The sequence below is a fragment of the Saccopteryx leptura genome, chromosome 4 (assembly GCF_036850995.1).
Source record: "Saccopteryx leptura isolate mSacLep1 chromosome 4, mSacLep1_pri_phased_curated, whole genome shotgun sequence".
Classification (NCBI taxonomy): Eukaryota; Metazoa; Chordata; class Mammalia; order Chiroptera; family Emballonuridae; genus Saccopteryx; species Saccopteryx leptura.
In genome coordinates this window covers 45,930,087-45,957,992 of record NC_089506.1, presented here as the reverse complement: position 1 = coordinate 45,957,992, position 27,906 = coordinate 45,930,087, and the positions used below count along the sequence as shown (strand labels likewise).

The 27,906-nt window shown below is 36.7% G+C and overlaps 1 protein-coding gene across 1 annotated transcript; it reads left to right on the top strand.

The window, feature by feature from the left end:
* Nucleotides 1–116: 116 nt before the first annotated feature.
* LOC136402789 (putative methyltransferase-like protein 21E) lies at nucleotides 117–27,906 on the top strand. The gene is made up of 4 exons (XM_066380579.1): nucleotides 117–213; nucleotides 20,562–20,725; nucleotides 21,531–21,648; nucleotides 24,184–27,906. Exons 1-4 carry the CDS (start codon nucleotides 117–119, stop codon nucleotides 24,585–24,587), a joined length of 783 nt encoding a protein of 260 aa, XP_066236676.1. The 3' UTR covers nucleotides 24,588–27,906.

Here is a 27,906-nt window from a genome sequence, read left to right as displayed (position 1 = left end):
ATCGATATATGATTTTAATATAATTTTTCTGTTATATTTGAAGTTAAACTTTTATATTAGCTAAGTATAAAAGTACTTGATACATTTTGAATTAATTGCTACTGTTTGATATTTTAATGTATTATATTCTTAGTTTTCAAGAAATGATCAAGAAAACATCAATATATAATCATTCATTAGTTCATTGCTTAATGGATACAGAAGCTCAAAAAGGTAAATCACTTTTTGTTTCTTTATGTAAATTGAACAATTGTAGGATGACAAACAACAGAATATAAAAGCTTACCTTTAGTAATTAAAGTGTTCATTAATGTCTTAAATGGAACTAGGACTTTTATCAATTGCAGGCTATATCTTGGCTTGTGTTTGTTGACCTATAAATATCTCTAATTATGTCTAATGTTTACTGATACTTATGGTCCTGATAATACATTAGAGAATTTTTTTTTTTTTTTTTTTTTTTTTTTTTAGGGAAAAAGAGAGAGAGAGAGATAGGAAGGGAGAGAGATGAGAAACATCAACTTGTAGTTGTGGTCCTTTAGTTGTTCATTGATTGCTTCTCATATGTGCTTTGACAGAGGGGGGGTGTCCAGTGAAGCCAGTGACCCCTTGCTCAAACCAGCGACCTTTTGGCTCAAGCCAGTGACCATGGGATCATGTCTATGATCCCATGCTCAAGCCGGCAACCCCATGCTCTAGCCAGATGAGCCTGTGCTCAGGCTGGTGACCTTGGGGTTTTGAACCTGGGACTTCAGCATCTCAGGTTGACACTCTGTCTGCTGCACCACCACCAGTCAGGCAGAATTAATTTTGAAGACAGTACATTAAACTTACTGATTTGCTAAATATTTATTTTTTTAATCTGTGAAAGTAGAATAATTTTTTCCCCAGGGCTGTGCACATGATTGTGATCACTGAGTTATTTCATTTCAGGTAAGAAGATTGTAAGAGAGATAAAAAGTCTTATGTAAAACTACATGTTTTTACTAATGCTTAGATGAAAGATGATTTTAGATTATCAAAACATTTCTAGTCTTTGTTTATGGTCCCTTTGATGTATTAGTTAGAGGCAAATAGGGAATGTAATTTGACCTCTTGGTGAAAGAATTTAAGTTCAAATTCTACTACTGGTGTAGTTATTTGAAATGGACCCACATTTTACATCATCTGAAACACGTGACTTTGCCTGGATTACATAATGTAATTATCCTCATTATTTTGAGATAAGAAGTGCAGGCATACACTCTTGACATAGACTAGAAGAATTATTGCCGTGTTTTTGTACTATAAATGTAATTATTTTGGCTCCTTCCTCTCTCTTCTTTATCTACACACTGTGGATGTTTTCTAAGAACTATAGTCCTACCTTTTTCCTTTTCTAGGCATTCCAGGTGGCCTCTACTTAGGTGAGCATATTTCTAGGCCAGAAGAGCTGGGTGTATGCCCAGAGTTGGCAGCTTATGTGGCTTAAACACTAATGGTTTTACTGTAGCAATTTTTTCAAACCTAAACATTTAAAGTTGTAATCACTGAGAGAATCCAGCCATTTAGATGATTTGAATGAAGGAGCAATTTCTGTGTGGTTTATGAATACAGTTACATCATTATCAACAATGCTTGGTATCAACTGTATGTACAATAATTTGGCAAATTACAAAGGAAATGAAAAAAGTTCAAGGTAAGGTTGAGACAGAATTAGCTTTAAAGTATTTTACAACATGAATAATCACACCCCATAATCATCTATATAGCCAATTAAAGCTTTAAAAACATGTTCACAGCACAGGGCTGCAGGGATTAAGTGTGTATTATTGGGGTAGAGTCAGATGGCATTTTGTTGGAATGACTTTCGCTAACCAGAGGAACACTCAGTTCTCAAGTGCTAAAGGATGTTGACTTGTCCTGTTCTAACTCTCTTAATAGCTTGTGCTTGGAAGGCATGAAGCAAACCCACAGCCCAGTTCTTCTATCACAGCACTGGCCTAACGACCCTAGAATTACAGAATGTCACTTATTTATACACAGATTAAAGTTAGGACTATGGTTATGCTAAAAATTCCTCTATGGTTCTAATGCTAGATTATAATCTAAACTGTTTAAAAACTAATCCAAGTTAACTATTCCAAATATCTTACGTGTCTACCTTTTGCCAAAAGCGTTCTCCGGCTGCTAGCACTTGTAGCACCGTGTTATAAACTCATGGTGTGCTCCTTAGAATCTGCACCCTGGGAGCAGGTCCACACTGACCCGATGCTTAGTGATTCTTGTGCACAATAACTCCTGCATTTGTACCGCTCCGATGCTTACTTGACGTCCGACATACTGCTTGTGTCAGTTTGGCTCCTTCGAGAAAACAGTTGTAAAAATGGGATTAAATGTGCAAGAGATTTATTGGGGGAAATGTTTGTGGAGGATCAAGAAGGAACAGAAGTGCTCAGGGAGACTTCAGACCATGACGCAGGTTCGATACCTGTGAGAGGAAAGAGAGAAGGAGAGGCTGGGTAGGAAGAGCCTCAGACTGTAGCCAGTTCTGAGAGTCTCTGGTCGGCCAACGGGGAGTCCCTGAGCATAAGTTGCTCCCTAGAGGAGTGTCCTTTATGGAACAGGAATGGGATGGCTTTCATAGGCAGCCCTAGGGAGAAGCCTGGCCTCTGAGAAGCCGAAGGGCCAGCAGCTGGGACTGTTGGACAGCCATGCTCCCCATAGCAGGCTCTCTTCCTCTGAGCGGCACCCCTGTGTGACTGGTACTTCATGCCACATATTTCTAAATATGTGTTAAAAAAATAATTTTCCTTTGCTAATTTGCCTCTCCACCTCTATTTTCTATCTCAATTTATGGCAACACTGTTTCTCTGGCAACGCAGATACCTGGAATCAACCTGGTCTTTCCCTTTTCCTCACACCCTGCATCATTAATTCCTACTGAGTTTTGCCTCGTAATATGTTTTCTTACCCCCACCACCTGTTTGCAGCATCAGCCTTGATGCAAGTACAAATATTGATCCACTTACGACCTATGCAACTTACGACCATTCGACTTTAGGACTGTAATCGCTAGCCACGACTGCTCCGCGTCTGGCAAGCGTTGCCCAGCTGGGTGCACGACAGTGCGGACCAGCTTCCGGCAGCACTACCATCTCTGCATGCACCATTTCAACTGTTATCCCAGACTTGGTACAGCAATTTGTGTTTTGTGTCTTGGATATTTTTCATCAAACCCCTCCCAAGATGTCTACCAAGAGGAAATTGTCTTTGCAAATATTAAACCAGTTGGTCTGCTAATGCAGTGTTTCACTTAAACCTGACAAATGTAAAAATAAGAAACAAAATGGTGTAGAGATGATACAAATGGCATAAAATGAACAAAGAAAATTATGTTATATAACAATAATGAAAGTAAATTATGATAAAATATGACTTAAAGATTTTTATAACATCATTTCACAGTACTGTACATATAGCGTACTCAACTTACGACCAAATCGTGTTATGACTGGTCTGTTGGAACCAATCGTGGTCGTAAGTTGAGCACTAGCTGTATGCATTTTTTCTTCTCTTGATTATTGTAACTGCCTTCTAGCTGACTGCCCCCACCCTGGGCTAGCTCCTTTTCTTTATCCTCTCTAGTTATTTCTCTGTAGCCTGCATGATCTTTTAAAAATTCAAATGTTGCCACATTTGCCTTCTCTTTAAAATTAGTCAGTGTCTCATTATTTCTTATGGGATAAAGTCAGGACTTCTTAGCATGACGTAAAGTGCTTCATTTCATGCTACTACCTTGATTTATCCTACATTCTAGTTCTCAGAGTTTCCCCGATTGGAAACTTGATCAAGTGTTTTTGCCAGAGGGCTTCTATGCATGTTGCTTCCTATGTATGGCATGTATTGCCCTCTCTTATGTGACTCACAAAGTCATAATCGTCAAGACTCTGGTCATTCTTTACTGAATTCTCTGAGACATGGAATTTTCTCTTTTTGAGTTAATTAGTTAAGTCTATATTATAGTACTTATATACTGCTCTATCTTTGTATTGATAGTGTGCAAGTACTCAATTAATCAGTGAATTAATGAATTAGGTATAACTGAGGCCTATTTACTAGACTTAAAATTTGCTTATTAGTCATAGCCTTGTGATTCTGGTCACCAGTCTGTTGAGTCTTTTCAGGACCAAGTTTAATACATTACTTAGTGATATCACATGAAAATCTTTCACAAGCATCTTCATAAATCTTTAAAGAGTTGCATTAAAGGCCAATAATAGCTGTCAGAAGCAATACTGACTTCACATTCAAAGAAGAAAGTTTATTTAAATAATTCTATTACTATTTAAGAAACGTATCAAGCTATAGTCTGAAACAATATGTTTAATATACCAGTTAGAGTTACCATAACAAAATTACTAAAGAATCATTCATCAGCATATTTTACATGTTTTAAAAGTAACCTCAATAAGTATATGCTAAATAAGACTAATAAATTTTCCACATATTGAATAAAAATAAATGTAACAGTCTGTCTCATATGTCTTCAAAAGTAGGTTTAAATGTCAAGTTTGCTGATAATTCTAATTTGTACAACAAAGCTTGCTGTAAGAAATATTTTATATAATAGTATAGTAGAAAATGGTAACCCATACTAAAACAATGTCAAGTTTGAATGGCAATTGTTGCCATTAAGGGAGGTCTATTACTACTTCAAAAGCTCACAAATTCATTCTTGGCTCTTAAACCCAGTGCTGCTGCCTCAGTTCAGACTCTTTCATCTTTTGTCCAGATTATTGCAACTGTCTAACTTAGCCTTCAGCAGTGTCTGCCAGAGGTAATTTTTATATATCAAATTTAATCATGTTGTTTCCTGTTTTACCAGTCCTTATTGGCTCCTTTTCACCTTAGAGAACAAAGGTCAACATTGCCTGCAGATCAGATTTCAACCTGCTTCTTCAGGATAATTTTCTATAACACTTCAACATGGACAGCTCCCCAAATACTGATGGCTCTCTAAGCCTGCTTCTGCCTCAGGGGGCGTTTCATCTTCCTTGACTTTGCTTCCTCCCTTCTCTGCTTGGCAGCCTTCCTCATCCCTCCAAATTAGCTCACATGTCTTCTTGGGAATGCTTCTCCTAATCTGACCATCCAGTGGTGCTTACCATAGCACTTTAGAAATATTTCTTTGATTATACTTCACTGGCATTTGCTTATATGTCTCTTCCCACTCTGATCCCAGCAGCAAACTTTGAGTACAACTAATTCTTTTTTTTCCAATTGCAGCCTGAGGAGTCTGAGTGAAAGATGAATTTTCTTTCTTATTAAATGTATTATCATTTGATCCACTTGATTAAAGTTACAGCCTCTGTATATTCTTGAAATTAAACAGACATATGGACAAAAAATGTTTGTGAAATCTCAGAAATTAGTTTTGACATAAGGACACAGACCTTGACATTATTGAGGCATTCAGAATTCTGTCTTTCAGGTTAGACTGTGACTATTTACTAATCTGAAAATATCCTTAACATCTTTTTTCTTTTTAATCTCTAGATATTTCTTAAGAAGCAATAACATTCATCTTTGAATAGAAGGTTCAACTGAATGACAGTCTCTTTCATTTAGTTGAGGGGTTTTTACTTTAAGTTTTGCTGACAGGTTTTCATGACAGCCCTCTAATGGAAGCTTAAATTCACTTGTCATAGATAGCTATTAAAGATTTTTTGGGGGGTGTATTTCTTTGATCTGACCTTTCCATTTATTATTGTTGTTACTGACCCTAAAAGTATAAAAGAGAAGAACACAGACAGAGCCTCTATTTAGAAGTCATGCTGCAATTCAGACTTGGAAGTCAACGCTGTTGAATTTTCCTCTTAAGAAAAGCATCAGCCCTGGCCAGTGGTTTAGTGGATAGAGAGTCAGCCATGTGTCCTGGGTTCAATCCCCAGTCAGGGCACACAAAAGAAGTGACGTCTACTTCTCCTCTGCTCCCTCCCCCACCCCTTCTCTTCCTCTTCCCTTCCCACAGCCAATGGCTCCATTGGTTTAAGCGTGAGGATAGCTCTGTGGGAGTGTGACAGCCTCAGGTACTAAAAATAGCTCAGTCCTTGAGCATTGGTCCCAGATGGGTTGCCGGGTAGATCTCAGTTGGGGCACATGTGGGAGTCTCCCCTCCTCTCACCTAAAAAAAAAAGAAAGGAAGAAAGAAAAGAAGAAGAAAGAAAGAAAGAAAGAAAGAAAGAAAGAAAGAAAGAAAGAAAGAAAGAAAGAAAAGAAAGAAAGATTATCATAATATGGCAGAATCTTGCTAATTTTTACTCTATAATTCATTTTCAGGAGAACAAGAGTAACTGGTAGATTTTATTCACTATCAGTTTTAGTAGCAGGAAATGGTGTTAAGACTTTAGTATCAAAAAAGCATTAAAGTAGATAAATTCAAGATAGCAACACAAATATAATGTCTTAATTATGTTTTATTTACAATCTATTTTAATATTTGTTTCAATATTAAATTCATTAATAAAATAATACTCTATGAATATAGTAGATAGTTTTTATCTAAAGGTATAGCTATCAGGAGTTTTCTGCTTTTCATATGAGAAAGCCAAGATTCATAATTTTGTGTAACATTACCTGGTTTTAGTTATTTGTTCTTGAGCCTGAGTGCTAGATAAGAAGGAGAGAATATGTGTGGAAAAATTATTCTTCAGAAATATAAATTAAATTTTATTACATGATATTGCTTTTAATTTTTGAGGCAATTGTCTTCAAATGATAGCACCAAAGAATGCCTACTCATTTATTAATCTTCTCAAGATCCAATCCCATATTCAACAAATAAATATATATGCACTTTGAGGGACACATTCTCTGTATGCTGCGTTTGGAGTATATATTTCTCTCTTTTTCTACAACAAGGCTACTTTAGGGATACTCTTATAATAATGCAACTGTTTTCCTTAGATTTCATTTTAGAGGTTCTTTAACCTTGTAATGGCTGGCAATACTGTTTAATACCAACATGTCTTTTGTTTTAAATAAATAATTACTATTAAAATTATTGCCTCAAAAGCTTTAAATAGAAGTTAATGCTGAAAAACAGCAGTAAACATTTTAAGATGAAAATAATTATATGTGTATGTATATTTGCTTTATAATATCACATATTTAGACAAATATTTTAAGCAGTCAAGTTTACTATATTTTGTGTTTTTTGGTATAAACTATGCTAATTTTTATGAGTGTTTCTTCTTATGGAATGACTGTGGTACTCATATAGTATTTAAATACAAAAGAATATAGATAAAAATATTATCAATTAATTTTTATTCAGCATGATCATGTTTTCTATATAATATATGATCATTGTAGGTCTATAACAAATTTTGAATTACTATATATAATGAATAGAATTGTGCTTTTTAAAATGGATATGCAATAGTGGTTATTGTTTCTTAAAACTCTTTGAAGATCCTTTATTTTCGGCTGTAATTTTTTTTACAATAATATATTCACATATATACTTTTAATCTCATTTCCTTATAAAAGCAAAGATGTGGTCATTCTAAAAAGAAATAACTAATTCTTTCTTTAGAAAAACAGTAAAAAACCAGGAATTATTTGTTATTACACTATAGTTTTTAGAAAAAAATGCACTACTCTGGTCGACTAACCTTTAAAAGAGAGTTTAAAGTCAGAAATGTCAGTTTGTAGCAGTAAATATTCACTGGCAAAGTTTTTATATCAAAGATTGGAACTTTAGGAGATGCTCCTGGGATTTAGTGTACTCTAACATCTATTAATCCCTGATACCTTAGGTGACTTGTCAAAGAAGTGCTGCATTTACAAGGAGTTTGCAAGGAGGCCCAAGAGGGCATATTCAGCTAAAGGTCAAGGAAGCAATTAATGTTCTCTGCTTTTCCCTAAAGAACTTCCACAGCAAACATTGCCTCTTCCCACCCCATTTTAGCAAGGCAAGTGAATATAGTGAAATGAAAGTTAAAGTTCAAATACAACATATTACTAATAATATTACCTGATTCTTAGAACTCTTCCTGAATGTGAATGCACGCTGTTGTTTAAGAGGAAAGATAGGTATATTAGAAGAGGGGGTTATTGCTGAAGAATATAAATTTTTCATCTGTTTTCTCTGCATCCCTGCCAAGAGTCAATCATTGTTTGTGGTGCTGGTAGAGTGGTGTGGTAGACTGGACCCTTCCTGTGGTGTGTAGTGAAGTTGGAGTTCTTTTGGGTAATACTTGATTTTGTATAGATCCTAAATACGACTCCATTAAGAGATCATAAAATTTAGGACAGAAAATCATCTATGAATTTCACAGGCTGAATGATATTTTTTTTCATGTGTTTCATTGTGCTTTCCTTTCACCTTCATTTTAGCACTCACCAGAAAGCATTGTGATTGTCTCTTTGCGTGTTTCTGCACATCTGTAAGCTTCACCAGCACAAGGACTGTATGCTTGAGTTTTGTTTTTTTTATTCTCAATTTCTAGAGTTTAGAGTTTAGTAAATACTCAGTGAGTACTTAATGAGAAGATGTATCATTTGGGACACATCTCTTTGGCCTCCTGATGAATATTATTTCCCGTTCATTCACTTCTCTTCCAAAGGCTGATATCTCTCTCTCTCTGTCTTCACTACTGGCTTTCTTTGGTTTGCTTTTATTTACTTTCTCTCTTCCATTTCCTGAGCACATTTTATCTCTATGATAGCACTTCCCCACATGATGGCATGTAGTTATTTTGTTGAATTATAGAACTTCAGTCGCACAGTGGTCCTAGTCCAGCCAGATCAACATCAATCTGATGTATCCCTGATATATTGTAAAAATGGTCTTCTGGTTTCTGTTTGATAGCTTCTGGGGTTCTGGGGACTAAATGTTTACTACCTTCTTGAGATGAGCCATTTTATTTTTGAAAAGGTATGATTTTTAGAAAAATGTTAAAAATTTGCTTTATTATCATTTTCTCTTTAATTTTTATTTAGATGATTAAATTTAACAGGGCGACACTGGTCAACTAGAGTACATAGATTTTGGGCAAATATCTCCACATCATTTGGACAGAGGATTATGTTGTATACCCATCACCCAAAGTCAAATCATCCTCCATCATCTTATATTTGTCCCTCTTTATGTCCCTCTCTCTCCCCTGTACCCTTCTCCCTGGTAACCACTGCATTCCATTTTATGTTCATGAATCTCAATTTTGTGTCCCACCTATGTATGGACTTAATACAGTTCTTAGCTTTTTCTGATTTATTTACTTCACTCAGTATAATGTTAACAAGTTCCATCCATGTTGTCGTAAATGATACTATGTCATTGTTTCTTATGACTGAGTAGTATTCCATTGTATATATGAACCATATTTTCTTTATCCAATCCTCTGTTGAAGGGCACTTTGGTTGTTTTCATGTCTTGGCCACTGTGAATAATGGTGCAATGAACATGGGGGTGCATGTGTCTTTATGTACCAATTTTTTTTGAGTTTTGGGGGTATATACCCAGTAGAGGAATTCCTGGGTCATATGGTAGTTCTATTCTTAATTTTTTAAAGAAACCATCATACTTCTTTCACAGTGGCTGTACTAATTTACATTTCCACCAACAGTGAATGAGGGTTCCTTTTTTTCTACAGCCTCTCCAACACTTCTAACAGGTGTGAGGTGATATCTCATTGTAGTTTTGATTTGCATTTCTCTAATATCTAGTAAAGATGAGTATCTTTTCATATATCTATTGGCCATTTTAATATCTTTTGGGGAGAAGTGTCCATGCCCTCTCTCCATTTTTTTTATCGGATTGTTTGCTTGTTTGTTGCTGAGTTTTGTGAGTTCTTTATATATTTTGGATATTAACCCCTTATCTGTGTTGTTGTTTGCAAATATCAGCTCCCATTTAGTTTGCTATCTGTTTTATTGTCTGTTTCTTTTGCTGTACAGAAACTTCTTAGTTTGATATAGTCTCATTCGTTTATATTTGCCTTTACTCCTTTGTCTTTGGGGTCAAATCCATAAAATATTCTCTACAGCCCAGGTCCATGAGTGTAGTACTTATGTTTTCTTCTATGTAATTTATTGTTTCAGGTCTTATATTTAGGTTTGATCCATTTTGAATTAATTTTTGTGCAAGGGGACAAATTATAGTCAAGTTTCATTCTTTTGCATGTGGCTTTCCAGTTTTCCCAGCACCATTTATTGAAGAGGCTTGCTTTTCTCCATTGTGTGTTTTTGGCCCCTTTATCAAAGATGATTTGCCATATATATGTGGTTTTATTTCTGGGCTCTCGATTCTGTTCCATTTGTCTGTGTGTTTATTTTTCTGCCATTACCATGCTATTTTGATTATCATGGCTCTATAGTATAATTTGAAATTAGGTATTGTAGTGCCTCCTGCTTCATTTTTTTCCTCAAGATTACTTTGGTTATTAGAGATTTTTTTTTTATGTTTCCATACAACCCTGATGATTTTTTGTTATATTTCTTTAAAAAATAACATTGGAATTTTGATGGGAATTGCATTAAATTTGTATATTGCTTTGGGTAATATGGCCATTTTAACTACATTAATTCTTCTTATCCAAAAACATCAAATATTCTTTATTTCATTGTGTCTTTTTTGATTTCCTTTAATAATGCTTTATAGTTTTCAGTATATAAGTCCTTTGCATTCTTAGTTATGTTTATTCCTAGGTATTTTTCTTGTTGTTGTTGCAACTGAAAAAGGAATTATTTCGGCCCTGGCCGGTTGGCTCAGCGGTAGAGCGTCGGCCTGGCGTGCGGGGGACCCGGGTTAGATTCCCGGCCAGGGCACATAGGAGAAACGCCCATTTGCTTCTCCACCCCCGCCCCCCCTCCTTCCTCTCTGTCTCTCTCTTCCCCTCCCGCAGCCAAGGCTCCATTGGAGCAAAGATGGCACGGGCGCTGGGGATGGCTCCTTGGCCTCTGCCCCAGGCGCTGGAGTGGCTCTAGTCGCGGCAGAGCGACGCCCCGGAGGGGCAGAGCATCGCCCCCTGGTGGGCAGAGCGGCGCCCCTGGTGGGCGTGCCGGGTGGATCCCTGTCGGGTGCATGCGGGAGTCTGACTGTCTCTCCCTGTTTCCAGCTTCAGAAAAATACAAAAAAAAAAAAAAAAAATGTTTCTGTGGAGTCTTTGGGGTTTTTTATATACAGGATCATGGCATCAGCAAAAAGTGAAACCTTTGCTTCTTTTTTCTTAATATGAATGCCTTTTATTTCTTTCTCTTGTCTGATTGCTCTGGCCAGAACTTCCATAGTATGTTGAATAGGAGTGGAGAAATTGGGCAGCCTTGTCTTGTTTTTGATTTTAGGGGAAATGTTTTCAGCTTTTTACCATTTAGTATGATGTTAGCTGATGGTTTGTGATATATATTGCCTTTATTATGTTGAGGTATTTTCCTTCTATACCATTTTATTGAGTGTTTTAAACATAAAAGGATGTTGTATTTTACTGAATGCCCTTTCTGCATCTTTTGATAGGATCATATGGTTTTTGTTTTTTGCTTTGTTGATATGGTATACTACATTAATCGCTTTACATATGTTGAACCATCCTTGTGCATATGGGATGAATCCCACAAGATTGTGATGTATTATTTTTTTAATGTGTTGTTTTATTTGATTCACTAGTATTAGTATTTTGTTTAGGATTTTTGCATCTGTATTCATTAGAGATATTGGTCTATAGTTTTCTTTTTTTGTATTGTTCTTGCCAGGTTTTGGTATGAGGGTTATGTTGGCCTCATAAAATGTATTTGGAAATATTACTTCTTCTTCAATTTCCTTGAAGACTTTTAAAAGGACAGGAACCAAATCTTCTTTGAATGTTTAGTAGAATTCACTAGTGTAGCCATCTGGCACCTGACTTTTATTTTGGGGGAGAGTTTTGATATTTTTTTCTTTTTCCTTCCTGCTTATGGGTCTATTTAGGCTTTCTACTTCTTCGTGATTCAGTCTAGGAAGATTGTATAGTTCTAGGAATTTAATTTCGTCTAGATTGTTGAATTTGGTGGCATATAGTTTCTCATAGTATTCTACAATGATCCTTTGTATATCTGATATCTGTGGTAATTTCTCTTCTTTCATTTCATATTTTGTTTATATGAGTCCTTTCTCTTTTTTCCTTAGTGAATCTTGCCAGGGAGTTGTCAATTTGTTGACCTTCTCAAAGAACTAGCTCTTTGTTGTATTAATTTTTTCTATAGTTTTTCTGTTCTCTATTTCATTTATTTCTGCTCTGATTTTTATTATTTTCTTTTTTCTGCTGGTTTTAGGTTGCCTTTGTTCTTCTTTTTCTAGTTCTTTACGATGTGATGTTAAGTTGTTTACTTGGGCTCTCTCTTGTCTTTTGATATAAGCCTATAATGATATGAACTTCTCTCTTATTACTGCTGTTGCTGCATCCCAGAAATTCTGATATGTCGTATTGTCATTTTTGTTTGTCTGTATATATCTTTTGATTTCTGCTTTTATTTCTTCTTTGACCCAGCCATTTTTTTAGAAGTATGTTGTTTAATTTCCACATTTTTGTGGGTCTATTTACTTCTTTTTTGCAGTTGAATTCTAGTTTCAAAGCCTTATGGTCAGAGATATGCTTGGTATAATTTCAATCTTTCTGAATCTGTTGATGTTAGCTTTGTGGCCCAACATATGGTCTATTCTTGAGAATGTTTTATGTACACTGAAGAAAAATGTATACTCTGATATTCTGAGATGAAATGTCCTGTAGATGTCTATTATATCCATTTGTTCTAGTGTTTCATTTAAAGCCAATATTTATTTATTGATTTTTTTTGTTTGGATGAACAATCTAGAACCATCAGTAGTGTACTGAAATATCCGAGTATGATTGTATTTTTGTCAGTTTTTATTTTTAGATCAGTTAGTGGGTGTTTTATATATTTTGGTGCTCCCTGGTTTGGTGCATATATATTAAGAAATGTTATATCCTCTTGATACAATGTCCCTTTATCATTATTTAATACCATCTTTGTCTCTGGTTACCTTTGTTGTCTCGTAGTCAGCATTGTCAGATATGAGTATGGTACACCTACTTTTCTTTGGATATTATTTGCTTAGAGAATCGTTTTGAAACCTTTCACATTAAATCTATTTTTATCTTTGTAGCTTAGCTGTGTCCCTTGAAGGCAGCATACAGTTGGGTTTTACTTTTTGATCCAATCTGCTACTCTGTGCCTCTTTATTGGTGAGTTCAATCCATTTACATTTAATGTAATTATTGACACTTGAGGGTTTCCTATTGCCATTTTATATATTGCTTTCTGATAGGTCTGTGTTTAGTTCTTCTCTTTTGTTTCTCTGTCACTTGTTTGTGTTTGGTGGTATTCCATACTTCTTTCCTCTGTTTCTCCTTTTTTAAGCTATGTGTTTCAGTAGAGGCATTTTCAGGAATGGTTAATTATTATTAGGTTATTTTTAAAAATATCATATTCATTAGAGTCCATTAGCTCATGAGTGCTTCTGCACTCCTTTTACCTTTGCTACTGCTAATGTTTGTCCTCTCCCCTTTTATCTTATTGCTGTCACAGATTAACCTTGTTTTTATTGTGGTCTTGTTGGAGCTTTTACTTGTACTTCTGTTTTGTTCTTTGTATCTGGTTGAAAAACCCCCTTTAGTATTTCCTGCTGTGGGAGTTTTCTAGTGATAAATTCCCCCAGCTTCTCTATGTCTGTAAATGTTTTTATTTCCCCTTCATATTTTAAGGATAGTTTTGGTAAAGTATTCTTGGTTGGTAGTTCCTCTCTTTCAGTACTTTAAATGTTGGGGACCACTCTCTTCTGGCTTGTCGAGTTTCTGCTTAGAAATCTTATGATAGCTTAATAGGCCTTTCTTTATATGTTATATTCTTTTTTTCCCTAGTTGCCTTGAGGATTTTTTCTTTGTCATTGATTTATAATAATTTCATTACAATGTGGTTTGGAGTAGGTCTGTTTGGGTTGTGATAACTTAGTCTTCTGTTTGCTTCTTGGACTTGAGGCTCTAATTCTTTCTGCAAGCTTGGGAAGTTCTCACTAATTACTTGTTTGAATATGTTCTCCATTCTCTTTTCCCTCTTCTTCTCATATACCCATTATTCTTATATTGCTCTTTCTGATGGAGTCAGACAATTCTTATATGGCTTTCTCATTTTTTTTTTAAAATTCATGAGTCTTTCTCTTCTTATCTCTGTAGTATCTCTAGTTGCCTGTCTTCAATGTCACTAATTCTCTCCTCTATCCAGGCTATTCTATTAGCTAAGCTTGTTCATGTATTGAGTTTTTCATTTCTGTTTGGTTCATTTTTATGGTTTCAATCTCCTTGGTGAAGTACTCTTTTTGTTTATTAAATTGTTTTTTGAGCTCACTAAATTGCCTTTCAATGTTTTCTTGTAGCTCATTGAGTATTTTTAGAACTTCAATTTTGAATTCTATGTAATTAAGCTTAAAGGTTTCCATGTAATTGAGATTTTTTTTTTCTGGAGATTTTTCATCATCTATCTGAGCTATGTCTCTGATTTGTGTATCCATTACATTTGATTTCTTTTTCTTTGATGGCAGATGAGAGTGGTATTGTTAATAAAACTAACAAGAGATAAGTAAAAAAATAATAAAAATAAAATACTTAAAAAAATCTATAAATAATAATAAGTAGAACAAAAACTATAAGAACAGGGAGCAGGAACTGAGGAACAATGAAAAAAGAGGGAAAAAAATGAAGTAAAAAAAAAAAGCAAAATGCCACCAAAAAATATGAGTCCAAAATACAATAATTTGACAAAAAATAAAGTTCAAATAAGAGGGAAAAAAAGAAAGAAAAAAAAATTTTAAAAATGAGAAGAAAAAGGAAGAGAGAAAAAAGAAAAAGAGAAAGTGTCAGAAATGAAACCCTCACAAAAAACAAGAATAAAAAGTATTACAACTAAGGATAATGAAGTCCAAATGGGAAAAAGAGAAAGGAAAGTAGAAAAAATTAGAAAAAGGAAAAAAAATGTATTTTCTAGTTTTGAAAGGTAACTTTTCCCTTTTTCTGGTAGGTGTCACTGTACTACAAGTTTTGCCTCTGGGAGGTTCTTGGGCAGATTTCTGCTGAGGCGTCACTGTGGTAATGATGTAGGCAGAGTCGCAGTGCGTTGATAGGAGGGCATGTTGTTAGGACTTTGCAATTTATGGCTCTAGCAATGGCCATCTCAGGTCTTCCTTCACCTCTCCCCCATATCCCATCAGAGCCGAGGATCAAACACCTGGCACCTTTGCCTCTTACAAAAGCTAGCGCCTCTAGACTCAACTGTGGAGGATCCACTATCACCACTGTTTATGCAGCAAGGGAGCAATGTAGGATTTGGGATACTGGTGGAGACACAGCTGGGGCCTTCCTCTGATACCACTCAAAGTGCGGTCCTGGGCAAGGCAGGGTCTGCGCACTGAGCGGGTGCCCAAGGGGGTGCAGATCTCAGATTAAGTGTGCCTCTGTATCACGCAGGCCAAATTCTGTGGGCCATGTGGGCAGATTGAGCACACCTCGGGGACCTGGGGCTGATCTCCATGGGCTATTCATATGCTGTTCTCAGGAGCGCCACAGGCTATGTGCATGCCCAGTGCCTGCGATGGCAGATGGAGCCTGGCAATGTAGGCAGACACCAGAACCAGTCGTGTTCCTGCTCTTGTTTCCGTCTTTTTTTTTATTTATTTATTTATTTATTTATTTATTTATTTTTATATAATTTTATTTTTTTAATGGGGTGACATCAATAAATCAGGATACATATATTCAAAGATAACAAGTCCAGGTTATCTTGTCGTTCAATTATGTTGCACACCCACCACCCAAAGTCAGATTGTCCTCTGTCACCTTCTATCTTGTTTTCTTTGTGCCCCTCCCCACCCCCTATCCCTCTCCCATTCCCCCCTCCCCCCCCGTAACCACCACACTCTTATAAATGTCTCTTAGTTTCACTATTATGTCCCACCTACGTATGGAATAATACAGTTCCTGGTTTTTTCTGATTTACTTATTTCGCTTCGTATCATGTTATCAAGATCCCACCATTTTGCTGTAAATGTTCCGATGTCATCATTTCTTATGGCTGAGTAGTATTCCATAGTGTATATGTGCCACATCTTCTTTATCCAGTCATCTATTGATGGGCTTTTTGGTTGTTTCCATGTCCTGGCCACTGTGAACAATGCTGCAATAAACATGGGGCTGCATGTGTCTTTACGTATCAATGTCTCTCCCCCTGTACAAAAATTAACTCAAAATGGATCAAAGATCTAAACATAAGACCTGAAACAATTAAGTACATAGAAGAAGACATAGGTACTCAACTCAGGGACCTGGGTTTTAAAGAGCATTTTATGAATTTGACTCCAATGGCAAGAGAAGTGAAGGCAAAAATTAATGAATGGGACTACATCAGACTAAGAAGTTTTTGCTCAGCAAGAGAAACTGATAACAAAATAAACAGAAAGCCAACTAAATGGGAAATGATTTTTTTTGTTTCCGTCTTAATTCAGCACTTTTCCCTCTGTCTCTCAGTCTCTTCACTTCTCCCCACTCTGAAACAAAACCCACACTAAAAGTGCCTCCGTCCCTCAGATCAGTGAGTAAAGGAAAAACTCTCCATCCAGGTGAGCCGATTCTCCGGCCTCCTTCTCACTAAATCATATCTTTATCTGGTGTGTATATATTTCAGGTGCTCCTGGGTTTTTTTCTCTGTGTATAGTTGTTGAGTTTGTTGAAATTTCAAGGGGCGATATTTGGAGTATCTCTCATGCTCCCATTTCTCTGGTGTCTGTTATAATTTTTACTGTAATTTTTCCCCTTGGGTTCAGATTCTGCTCTCTGAGAACACACCAAACACACACACATGCATATTCACGGCTCTTCTATTTGCTGCTCCTTCAAATTTGTAAAAACTCTTATGTTCTCTCATATTGTTTCTTCTTTATGATGAAAATGCTGATCTTCCCCAACTGTCCTCATAGGGAGTGTCAAGATTTCTCACCTCCCAGTTGCTCCAGTTATTCAATGGCCCTCTAAAACGGGGCTTTCCAAATTGAAGATGGAACTACAAGTGTGACCTGACCACTTTCAAATAGAACAGAGCCTTTACTGCCCTTGTTTTAAGGCCTGAATATATTAACTTTTGTGACAGTCATATTTTACTTTTGACTCATGTTGAGACTGTGGCCAATTAAATTTCTATACCTTTTCCCCTCCACAAATAGATTAGACTGAAAGTGGATGTTACATTTGTCTTGTTCAAATTTCGTATTAAGTCCAATCTACTGGTATAGCCCCTTAAGATATTTTGTACTACATTTAGTCTTCTACTCTAATTCCCCATTGCATTCATGTCATTTGAATATTTGATCACATTCTCAATATCATCAGTCAAACTGGTAACAAGAATGTCAATTGGACCAAAGCTGTGAACACCCATTTATTAGAAAGGTCTATATAGGTGGGCATCAGAGCCAAGGGCTTAGGGGGTTTTGTGGAAAAACTTAACTTGCATCCAATTCATTTTCTTTATGGGGATGTCATGAGTTACCTACCATATGTATTTTTGAAGTTCAGATAGTTTTGCCCATTTATTTCTACTTTTCCTGAGGGCAGGGACCACGTCTGTCTGGATAACTGTTATCTTCAATCATCTAGCACAGTACCTGGCACATAGCAGGCCTTCAATAGATATAGTTTTGTTGAAAAAAGTAAATGGAACAACCAAGGAACAAATGTTTTGGCTTAAGTTTTTAAAATGAGTTCTTTCTGCCTATCTTTTTCTTTTAAAGAAGTATAAACTTTGCCTGGCCAGGCAGTGGTGCAGTGGATAGAGCATCAACCTGGGATGCTGAAGACCCAGGTCCAAAACCCCGAGGTTTGCAGGCTTGAGCATGGGCTCATCCAACTTGAGCACGGGCTCATCAGCTTGAGTGTAGGGTCACTGGCTTGAGTATGGGATAAAAAAATGTGACCCTATGGTCACTGGCTTGAGCCCAATGGTTGCTGCCTTGAAGCCCAAGTTTGCTGGTTTGAGCAAGGGGTCACTGGTTAGGCTGCAGCTCCCAGTCAAGGCACATATGAGAAAGCAATCAATGAACAACTAAGGTGCTGCAACTATGAGTTGATGCTTTTCATCTCTCTCCCTTTCTATCTGTCCCTGTCTCTCTCTCTTTCACTGAAAGAAAAAAAAAAAGAATTACAAACTTCTTTTTCTAGGTTTCATAACACATTTCTTTTTTATGCTCAAAGTATAAAAAAAGTTCAGTCTTTATTTCTACCTTTTCTTCTGAAGATAATTAAGCCTGGATTTATTGTGGTGTGGGAAGTGGCAAAGAACAAAAACAAGACTTGAAGGATCAGTGGATTTTAAGGATTGGTGTAAGAAATAAATAGTTTCTCTATTAATGCAAATGATATATTAGATAGCTTAAACCTAAGACATGCTTCCTTTATGAAGCCATCTCTGTGTGACCTCCATCACAGTGATTTCACTATTCTTTATTTAACTATAGAATTCTTGCCCACACACATTATTGAGGTATAATCAGTGGATAAGAATTATGTATTTTAAGATGTACAACTTGTTTCACACATAGTGAAATAAACACCATAATCAAGCTAATTAACATATACATCATCTCACATAGTTACCATTTTCTTTTTTTGTGGTGAGAATACTTAAAATGTACTCCCTTAGTAAATTTAAAGTATACAATGCATTATTATTAACTATAGTTACCATGCTGTACATTACACCTCCAGAATTTATTCATCTTGTATAACAGAAACTTTGTAACCTTTGACCAACATCTCCCTATTACCCCCACCTTCTAGCCCTGGGCAACCACCATTCTACTCTCTGCTTATATGAGTGACTATGGAATTTTCAGTGTATAATCCAATATCACACAATCCAATTTTTTATTATATGTTCTTGTTTTATCATATGGTTTTTAACCAAAATATAAAATATACAGCTCACCAAAATTAGGGGATATTTTTTTGCTTCATATTCATTTTGAAATATCCCCTAATTCTGCTCACAAAACTTTTTTTTTTTTTTGTATTTTTCTGAAGCTGGAAACAGGGAGAGACAGTCAGACAGACTCCCGCATGCGCCCGACCGGGATCCACCAGGCATGCCCGCCAGGGACGACGCTCTGCCCACCAGGGGGCGATGCTCTGCCCCTCCGGGGGGTCGCTCTGCCGCGACCAGAGCCACTCTAGCACCTGGGGCAGAGGCCAAGGAGCCATCCCCAGCGCCCGGGCCATCTTTGCTCCAATGGAGCCTTGGCGGTGGGAGGGGAAGAGAGAGACAGAGAGGAAGGAGGGGGGGTGGAGAAGCAAATGGGCGCTTCTCCTGTGTGCCCTGGAATGGAACCCGGGTCCCCCGCACACCAGGCCGATGCTCTACCGCTGAGCCAACCAGCCAGGGCCCTGCTCACAAAACTTAAAAGATATTTTATCACTCCATATTTTGGAATATCTCCTAATTTTTATGAGCAGTATATAATAATAATAATAATAATAATAATAATAATAATAATAATAATTTTTAGCCCTATAGAATTGTAGACAAAGTGCTAAACGATTTATACACATCATGTTATTTAAATCTCCTAATACTTTTTGATATATATTTTTCAGTCTTTCCCATTTTACAAATAAGGAAATGGAAGCTTAGAGAGAGATGTGTGTCTTGGTCGAAAACTAGTTTGCAATTCGTTGGGACTATTAGGTTCTTTTTAAATTACATCTTTGTAATAGTTTAGAGAGGGGACTTTGGTATAACTGAAAAAATGAGCATGGTCAATTAATAAAGCTCTCTAAATCTTAGTTTTGTTATCTGTATAAGTACAAATAATAATGCATATCTTATAAGGTTTGTTGCAAAAATTACATGAAATATCATATAAATGAATGTGAAGAAAGTGTTCAGTAATTGGTAGTTAACATTGCTTATTAATCTGTGCATTGTTGTGGATGTTATGGTATCTGTCATGTCTTGCCCCCAAATAATATGTTAAAAATAAGTAATAATAAAATAAGAGTATATTGTTGGCTGGTGTTAAATATTTTATATCTGAATAAAGGCAGGTCAAAAAGGGTATATATTACTAAAATAACTGAAATTGTATTACGAAGCCAATGTGAAGAGTTGGGTTCTTATATTCCTTCACCAATATACATATTGGTGAAGATATTGTTCTAGATGAACATATTGGGTTGCCTTAAATTATATTGCCTTTAAAAATGATACTATTATTTGTTTCACATAACATTGCAGAAATGGATAGTGGTGAGTTTAACTTCAGTAAATATCAGAAAGGTGTTGCCATCTTGATGTGTGAAATGTTAGCTTATATAATGAGCCATTTTCAAATAGTTTACCTTATTAGTACATTGTGCCTAAAGTCAATGAATTTTCAAAAGTAACTTATAGTAAGTAGAAACGTTGCATTTCTATCAGGTTCTCCTTTTCCATAGTTTTACTAACACAACCATAGCAATTGCCTTTCTTTTCCCCCCTTTTAGGGGACAGAGGAGACGATGACAAGAAAGTGGTTGCAGAGATCATGGCAAGATGTTTTTTTCCAACTCTAGTAACAACCACTGCCTGGGAGGGATTTCATTTTGTTGGTCACGAGATTCGAATTACTGAAGCCATGGATTGTTATGGTGCTGTTGTTTGGCCATCGGTATAATTGCATACAAAGTTTGCTACATTTCAATTATTTTCAGTCAGTTTTGTTCATTATTATGTACTAATTGGAAAAAGAAAATAAGTTTTGTTTCTTTTTTTTTTTGGTTTATTTTGTTTTATCTCAAACAACAGTAAAATTTAGGAATCATGAAATTGAAAAAATGTTTCCACCAATTCTACTGCTGATTTGTAGGATTAATAAAAAGATGTTTATGCCTTCATTTTTATTTTTTGTCAGTCGTGACCATTTTATTTCCCATTTAACTGGCTCCTTTTGAGTTAAACAATCATAATGTGATGTTTACCAATGTTAATGTGGAGAATATGCTACAATATTCTTCTTTACTAATTGTCCCATGAAGGGTGCAGGCCCCTCACCACTATCTGTTCCAATCCACACACTTCTTTGAAATGATTATTTAAAATAGCTTTCTTTAAAGATAATCTAAGCTAAACAACTGAACTCCATATTTTTGGTTGCCTCTTTTTTCCTCAACAATCCCCAAAGACTTTTTCTAATCTAAATGCTGAGCCATTGGAGGATGTAATTTTGCTAATAATTTTCTGTAGTGATCTGTATGTATAATATATACACAAATACACACACATACATATGATAATATTAGTGGGATATTTACTGAATAGATTTTAATTATACATTTTGTTATTACTGGCCCAGCATTATTTTTTTTCTTTCTTCTTCTCATTCTTCCCCTTCTTCTTCTTCCTCCTCTTCCTCCTCCTCTCCTTCCTCCTCCTCCTCCTCTTTTTTCTTCTTCTTTTTTTTTTAACTTTCATAGGCCCTTGTTCTATGTTATTTTCTGGAAACAAATGTAAAGCAGTATAATATGGTTGACAAAAATGTGATTGAAATTGGAGCTGGAACAGGGCTAGTCTCCATTGTGGCAAGTTTACTTGGTAAGTATCTATTTTTGATTGAATGGGGTTTGAAGTATATTTTTATTTAAGATTTTATTTTTTGATTTAGAGAGAGGAGAGAGAGAGTGGGAGATGGGGGGTTGCATGGAGGAGGACTGGGAAGCTTCGTAGTTGCTTTAGTTACTTCTCGTATGTGCGTTGACCAGGCAAGCCCTGGGCTTTGAACCAGAGACCTCAGCACTTCATATCAATGCTCCGTCCACTGCACTACCACAGGTCAGGTAGGTTTGAAGAATGTAACGATCAATTATCATTAGTTGCTTTTACTATCTAGTGTCCTATGACCTGGGCCTATTTTTAACTCCTTAATTGTTTGAATGAGCTTCATCAAGAAATAACCAGTTTTAAAGTTACCTAATGTGTTTCTTTCATAAATCTATGAAGTTGTATCAGGTTTTCTCATACAGTGCTAAGGCACAATGTATTCCAATTGGGAGGTGCACCTGAGCCTCTGGGCTGCTAGAGGAGATGTGTGAGATACTAGGTGTAGGCAGAATCTACTGCTGTCAACTCTAATGTTCTTTATTTAAATTTTAGTCCATTTTCATGTAGCCATAAATTACTTTTGGGTTTTAAAGTCCTATGCTTTTATGAAAAAGCCCCTTTTGGAATGGAGAAGTATTAGAAACCACATAGAAATCATGTCTGCTTCTCATTTTGTGTATTTGCTCTTGAATTTATTTCCTCAGTTCATTTTCTTTTCCTTCCTTCCTTCCTTCCTTCCTTCCTTCCTTCCTTCCTTCCTTCCTTCCTTCCTTCCTTCCTTCCTTCCTTTCTTTCTTTTTTGGAAATCATGTTCTCTCACTGGAATCTTCTTTTCTAGCTAAATGTGTACTAGATTCTATATATGCCTCTGCCTCCTCCAGTTCACTCTTTGTTGTCATTGTTATAGATTTCATTGCCTTAATTTAGCTGCCTTTCCCGATGTGTGCTACCCACATGTCTTAATTTCCTTGATCTTCAGAAGTGCATACCTGATGTTCTAAAATCCTGAGAAGAATTCAAGACTTATCAATTTACAGCTTTCTAAACACTGAGAAAATATAGGACTCTTGAAGTCCTCCCCAAATATATATATATTAAAAATTTCTCTGTCCTGATATTGCTTTCCTAAGTCACCATTCTATTTTGTATGAATAGAATCTAAGGCACTATTGGATTGATACTCGAAGACTTCCTAGGAGCAGAATTTATGTTTGGGAAGTCATTTGTTTCATTAAAAACAATTATCCTTTTGGTTTGCTTGTATATCTGGACACAAATATCAAAAGATTGCAGTTTTCCTTAGTCAGTATTCAAAAAGTGGTGATCTTCACCTCTCTAGACTATTAATATAAAGATATTAATAGTCAAAATTTTATAATCACTGTCAGTAGGGGTGTATTCCTTATCTTAGGATTTTCAAAAGACTTGTTCAAAATTATAGATCCACCCACATTAGAGCTGATGATGCATATTTCTGCAATTCTACCAATGATGTGCATGTTGACCATCCCATTTTAATATTTTCTATAAAATATAATTAATGGCCACAGAAATATGTCACTGTAGCTAAGGAATGGGGCCTAAACTGGTCTGGGCTGAGCTAGACTTCTCTTCCAGTTCTGTTTTCCCAATGCTCAGCAAAGTGTGTTCTTGTTTGATGATGTGGAATTGACCCATCCTAAGTTTACTTGCACATTATTTTCAGACTCTCCTGCTGTTCAAAGTTTACTTTAAAGGAAAAATTTCAGTAGTTATTGGTATCTACAATTTTCCCCTTCATATTTTCTCCTGAAAATGACCACCACTATTGACTTTTAACTAGGAAATGGTTTATATCTTCTCCATCTGAGCATTTTGTTCTGCATCTGCAATCTTTGGCTGTTTGAGTACTATATGCATGCTGTGGCTAGGTTTTAAATATCTTTTGATGGGAAGTCTCACACTTAAAATGAGGTCAAGCTGAAAACTTGGGTATAAACATGGATACTTTCAATGTAATGCTATTGAATAGTCTTCTTTCCTTCCTCTACTTCTCACACTTGAATACTTCCTGTTCAACGATATGATGGCCAATGTTGTATACACTTGTTCAGCCTCACAGGACTGGGGCTCAGAATTCTTTTAGGGAAGAAGTTGGTCATCTTTCAACAAGGATTTATGTTTGTTTCAGTGAGGGTACCAAATATTTTGATTTTCTTTTTATCTTCATTTTTTAATCCTAGCATGTAGTAGATAAATAGAAAATAACAATAACAACAACACTAAAACAAGAAGAAAACCAGGAGAACAGAAAAATGAAATGAAGTGCAAAAGAATCATGGGAATCTAAAAAAAAAATTTTAATGGAAGGCATAAAGCTGCCCTCACATCCTTCTTGAAAGGGATTTCTTTCCTGTATGTACTGACTGACCAGTTTATTCCTTGGGACTAGCAGTTGTGCAGAAATGCAAAATACATGTTGGCTTGAAACCTGATTGTTTTTTTTTTATTCCACAAGGGTTACTTTTCCTACTGCCTTTTGCTTCACAGGTGCACATGTGACTGCCACGGATTTACCCGAATTACTTGGAAATCTGCAATATAATATTTCCCGAAACACCAAAATGAAATGCAAGCATTTGCCTCAGGTTAAAGAACTCTCCTGGGGCATAGCTTTAGACAAGAACTTCCCCAGGTCTTCCAACAATTTTGACTATATCCTGGCAGCTGATGTTGTCTATGCTCATCCTTTCCTGGAAGAACTACTCATTACCTTTGACCATCTGTGCAAAGAAACTACCATCATCCTTTGGGTCATGAAATTCAGGTTAGAGAAAGAAAATAAATTTGTAGATAGATTTAAGGAGTTATTTGACCTAGAGGAGATTTCTAGTTTCCCTAGCCTGAATATCAAATTGTATAAAGCTATGAAGAAAAATAGAAGGAGTGCATGATATCCTCAAAGGAAGACTTGGAAAGCAAAGGCAATTTCTAGTAGATTATGATTTAAAGAAGACCCTGGATAATCTGATGTAGCACTGACTTTCTCAAGGGGGGCATAGCACACACATACACACACATACACACTTGCTAATCCCTAGATAGCGATTTTCCCAGACAGAGCATGTGGTTATAGGTTGGGACAACATCTGCTTTTCTTATCCCCTCCCTTTTTAACATCACTTATTATTATGGTCACTTTAATAAATAATACAATTGTTATTTTTTAGTGTATAACTAGAATGGTGGTTTTCAATAATGATATCTCTATAGTGAACATTCTTATTGTTTTGAACATAAGCTCATGTGATTCTCCCCTTAAAATAAAGAATTAGATCTGCAAATAAACCTGAAAGGCAGATACATAATATAATGGTAAGTGCTAGATTAGTGTGGTTTTTGTTAGTGCCAGCTTATAGGCAGTCTGTCATCTCTGCTTGGCAGAGTGGGCCTCCAGTACAGCCTCTGAAATCAATCAAGCTTATGGATTTGAGGTTACAGGCAAGGACATTTCACTCTAGTAAGTGAAAAATGAATGGAAGCAAACATAAAAACAGTTGGGATTTTGGTGGCGTTATTGTTTCATTTTTAAGCCAAGTACAGTTATTATTTTTATCACAGAAACAGAAATAAATATAAAAACTTTGGGTTGAAAATACACATAAAAAAGACTTAGGCTCTAATCTCAAATAACCAGAGAAATGACTGTTTTTAAAGTTTAAAGCTCTTCTGATGAACGTATATAGATCTAGATATTTGAAATCCTATGTGTTTTTTTGTTTTTGTTTTTTTCACATGGGCCTTAAGAGATTAAAATAAGTCTGAAGTAATTAAAGTTAGTGCAAAGAGCACAGAATATTAGAGTGTTGTACCATGTAACAAGAGTATATTGGTTGGTAACTACTTTTCAGTGTCCCCCGTAATGTTTGCCAGGCTCTCACTGTGCCCTGGGGGTGATCCCTGCTCTACAATGCCAACCCTTTCTGCTTTGTTGGAAGTTCTCAGTCCACTAAGGGTTGAGTAGAGCTAAGAAGACCATTTCCTAGGACCCTGACCTGTAAGCCAGAATGCAGATATGCTCCCAGTGGAGGTTTTGGTATGTGCAGTTCACAGGGCCATCTCTCCATAATTCCTAGTATTTACATGGCCCTTTGTAGCTTTCACAGCCTGTCACACACATACTTATTTAATACTCACAACAATTCTAAGAAGTCTAAATAATATCACTGTCCCTGTTTCACAGAGAAAGAAGCCGAGGCTGAGAGCAGTGAGGTCACCTGCCCCAGCCCACACAGTCACAGAGGGGCAGTGATGGGGCACTCAGGCCCAGGCTCGTCTGAGTCCAGAGCCTGTGTTCTTTACCACTGTACTGCCTTTGTGTGTTTCAAACAGTAATTTTAACTCTTTTTTTAAAAAAGAGTAAAGTCATTTCTTCAAAATGAAATCCATACCCAGAAAGGTGAGTATATACATTAGGAAATGATGAGAAATGCTCTTCCTTAAATCTTTTTCTTTTTTACTGCCTTAAGTGTATGGCCAGGGTAGGCCTGTTTGGAAGGTAACACTTAAGCAAAGCTGGAAGTTGGTGGGAAAAGTAGCAGTGCAGATGTCTGAAGAAGGCGGTTCCTGGCAGAAGGATCAGCTGTGCAAGGACTAGAAGGCAGGAGCAGGCCTGTTCTCTAGAAGAAACTCCGAAGCCAGTGAGCATGGAGCAGGGTGAGCCAGGCAGACTGGTAGGTATTGGGCCTCAGAGAGGCTGCAGGGGGCTGGATTATGTCGGATCTTTGTTGCAGTGTGGGTTCTCTGGAAGCAGACTCGGAGGGAGAATTTGGGGTGCAGATCATTTATTAGAGACTGCTGTTGGGATCAAGACCTGTGGAAAGAATGGAAGCAAGTAGGACAAAAGTAGAGGTCCTGTTGCAATGCAGGTTAAACCACAGTTGCAGCAAATCCCCACAGAGTGCTGGACCTAGAGTGGCCTTTCATAGGTGCCCCAGGTTGGGTTGAGACGTCTGGGCCTTGATAACTCCGTGTCATTATCACTGACTATCCTGAGAAGGCTCTGTGACCTTGGTTGAGGTGAGTCCCTTCAGCAGAGGCAACTCCTGAAGACGTTGACAGCTGTGGGCCACCTGCCAGCAGCACTTCTAGCAGCAAGGTAATAAGTCATTCTGCAGGGGATCTGGGCAGCACAACATGGTGTCCAACACAGCCTTTAAGGCCATCGAAAGAACTTTGGCTTTTCCTCTGGTGCCAAAGCAATCATGGGATGCTTTGGAATGGAGGGGTGAAACCATATCACTACATGTGAGGACCACTCCAACAGATGTTTCGAGAATACGTATTAAAGGGCGAAGGGATCTGTTAGGAGGCTGTGGCAGCCTTCCGGGTAAGAGAACACGGCAGGGTGCAGCAGGGAATGTGTGCCCTGGGAGTGGTGAAAAGGGTCAGTTCTAGGTGTGTTTGGAAGCTAGAGCCAATAAAACTTCCCACCATATTGAATATGCATGTGAGGAGGAGGAGTCAAGGCTGACTCTAAAGTATTTGATCTGAAGGCTAGACATTCAGTTAGAGGCATCAGCTTAGAGATGGTTTGTAAAGCTCTTTCAGGCAGCAAGAGCGAATACACAGAGAAGAAAGCAAGGACTGAGCTCTGAGGGTTACCAACATTAAGGAATCTGACATAACTGTATTTGAAGTTTTTTTTTAAGGTTCTGCAACCCCCACTGCACCACCACCAAAGTTATGGTAATATCTGTTGACTCTGAGATATGTATTTATTACCACAGTGACTTTTGAACTGGTCAGTAGAAGTCCCAAATTCTTCAAAGCTGCTGCAAAGACTGCTAGGAGCATTTTGGGTGCAGCAGCAGGAATGTTGGAGTAACAAGTGAGAAACATGGCTCCTCTCCTGAAATGTTTGACGATCACTACGAAGCTATTTTTAGGTAGAATAAAGTATCCTTACTGCAATGACTGTTAGGACCAAACAAACATATGGCTCCTAATAGTTCCTCTTTCTCTAAGTGTCAATCTGTCAAACGCAGTGTTCAATAGCCAATGTTTTATTCTGTTTATAGCATTCATTTGCAAATTTTAACACCCAACCACACACACTGTACCCCTCCTGTTTTACTTCATTCTGCATGTTTGTCTACTTTTATCTTTTTTTGCTGTAGTTTCTCCATGCTTTTCTATATTCAATTTTACAATAATTTGAGTAGGCTTTTCCCCATTTTACAGTTTTTCTTTTGTGGCTAGGAATTGATTTGT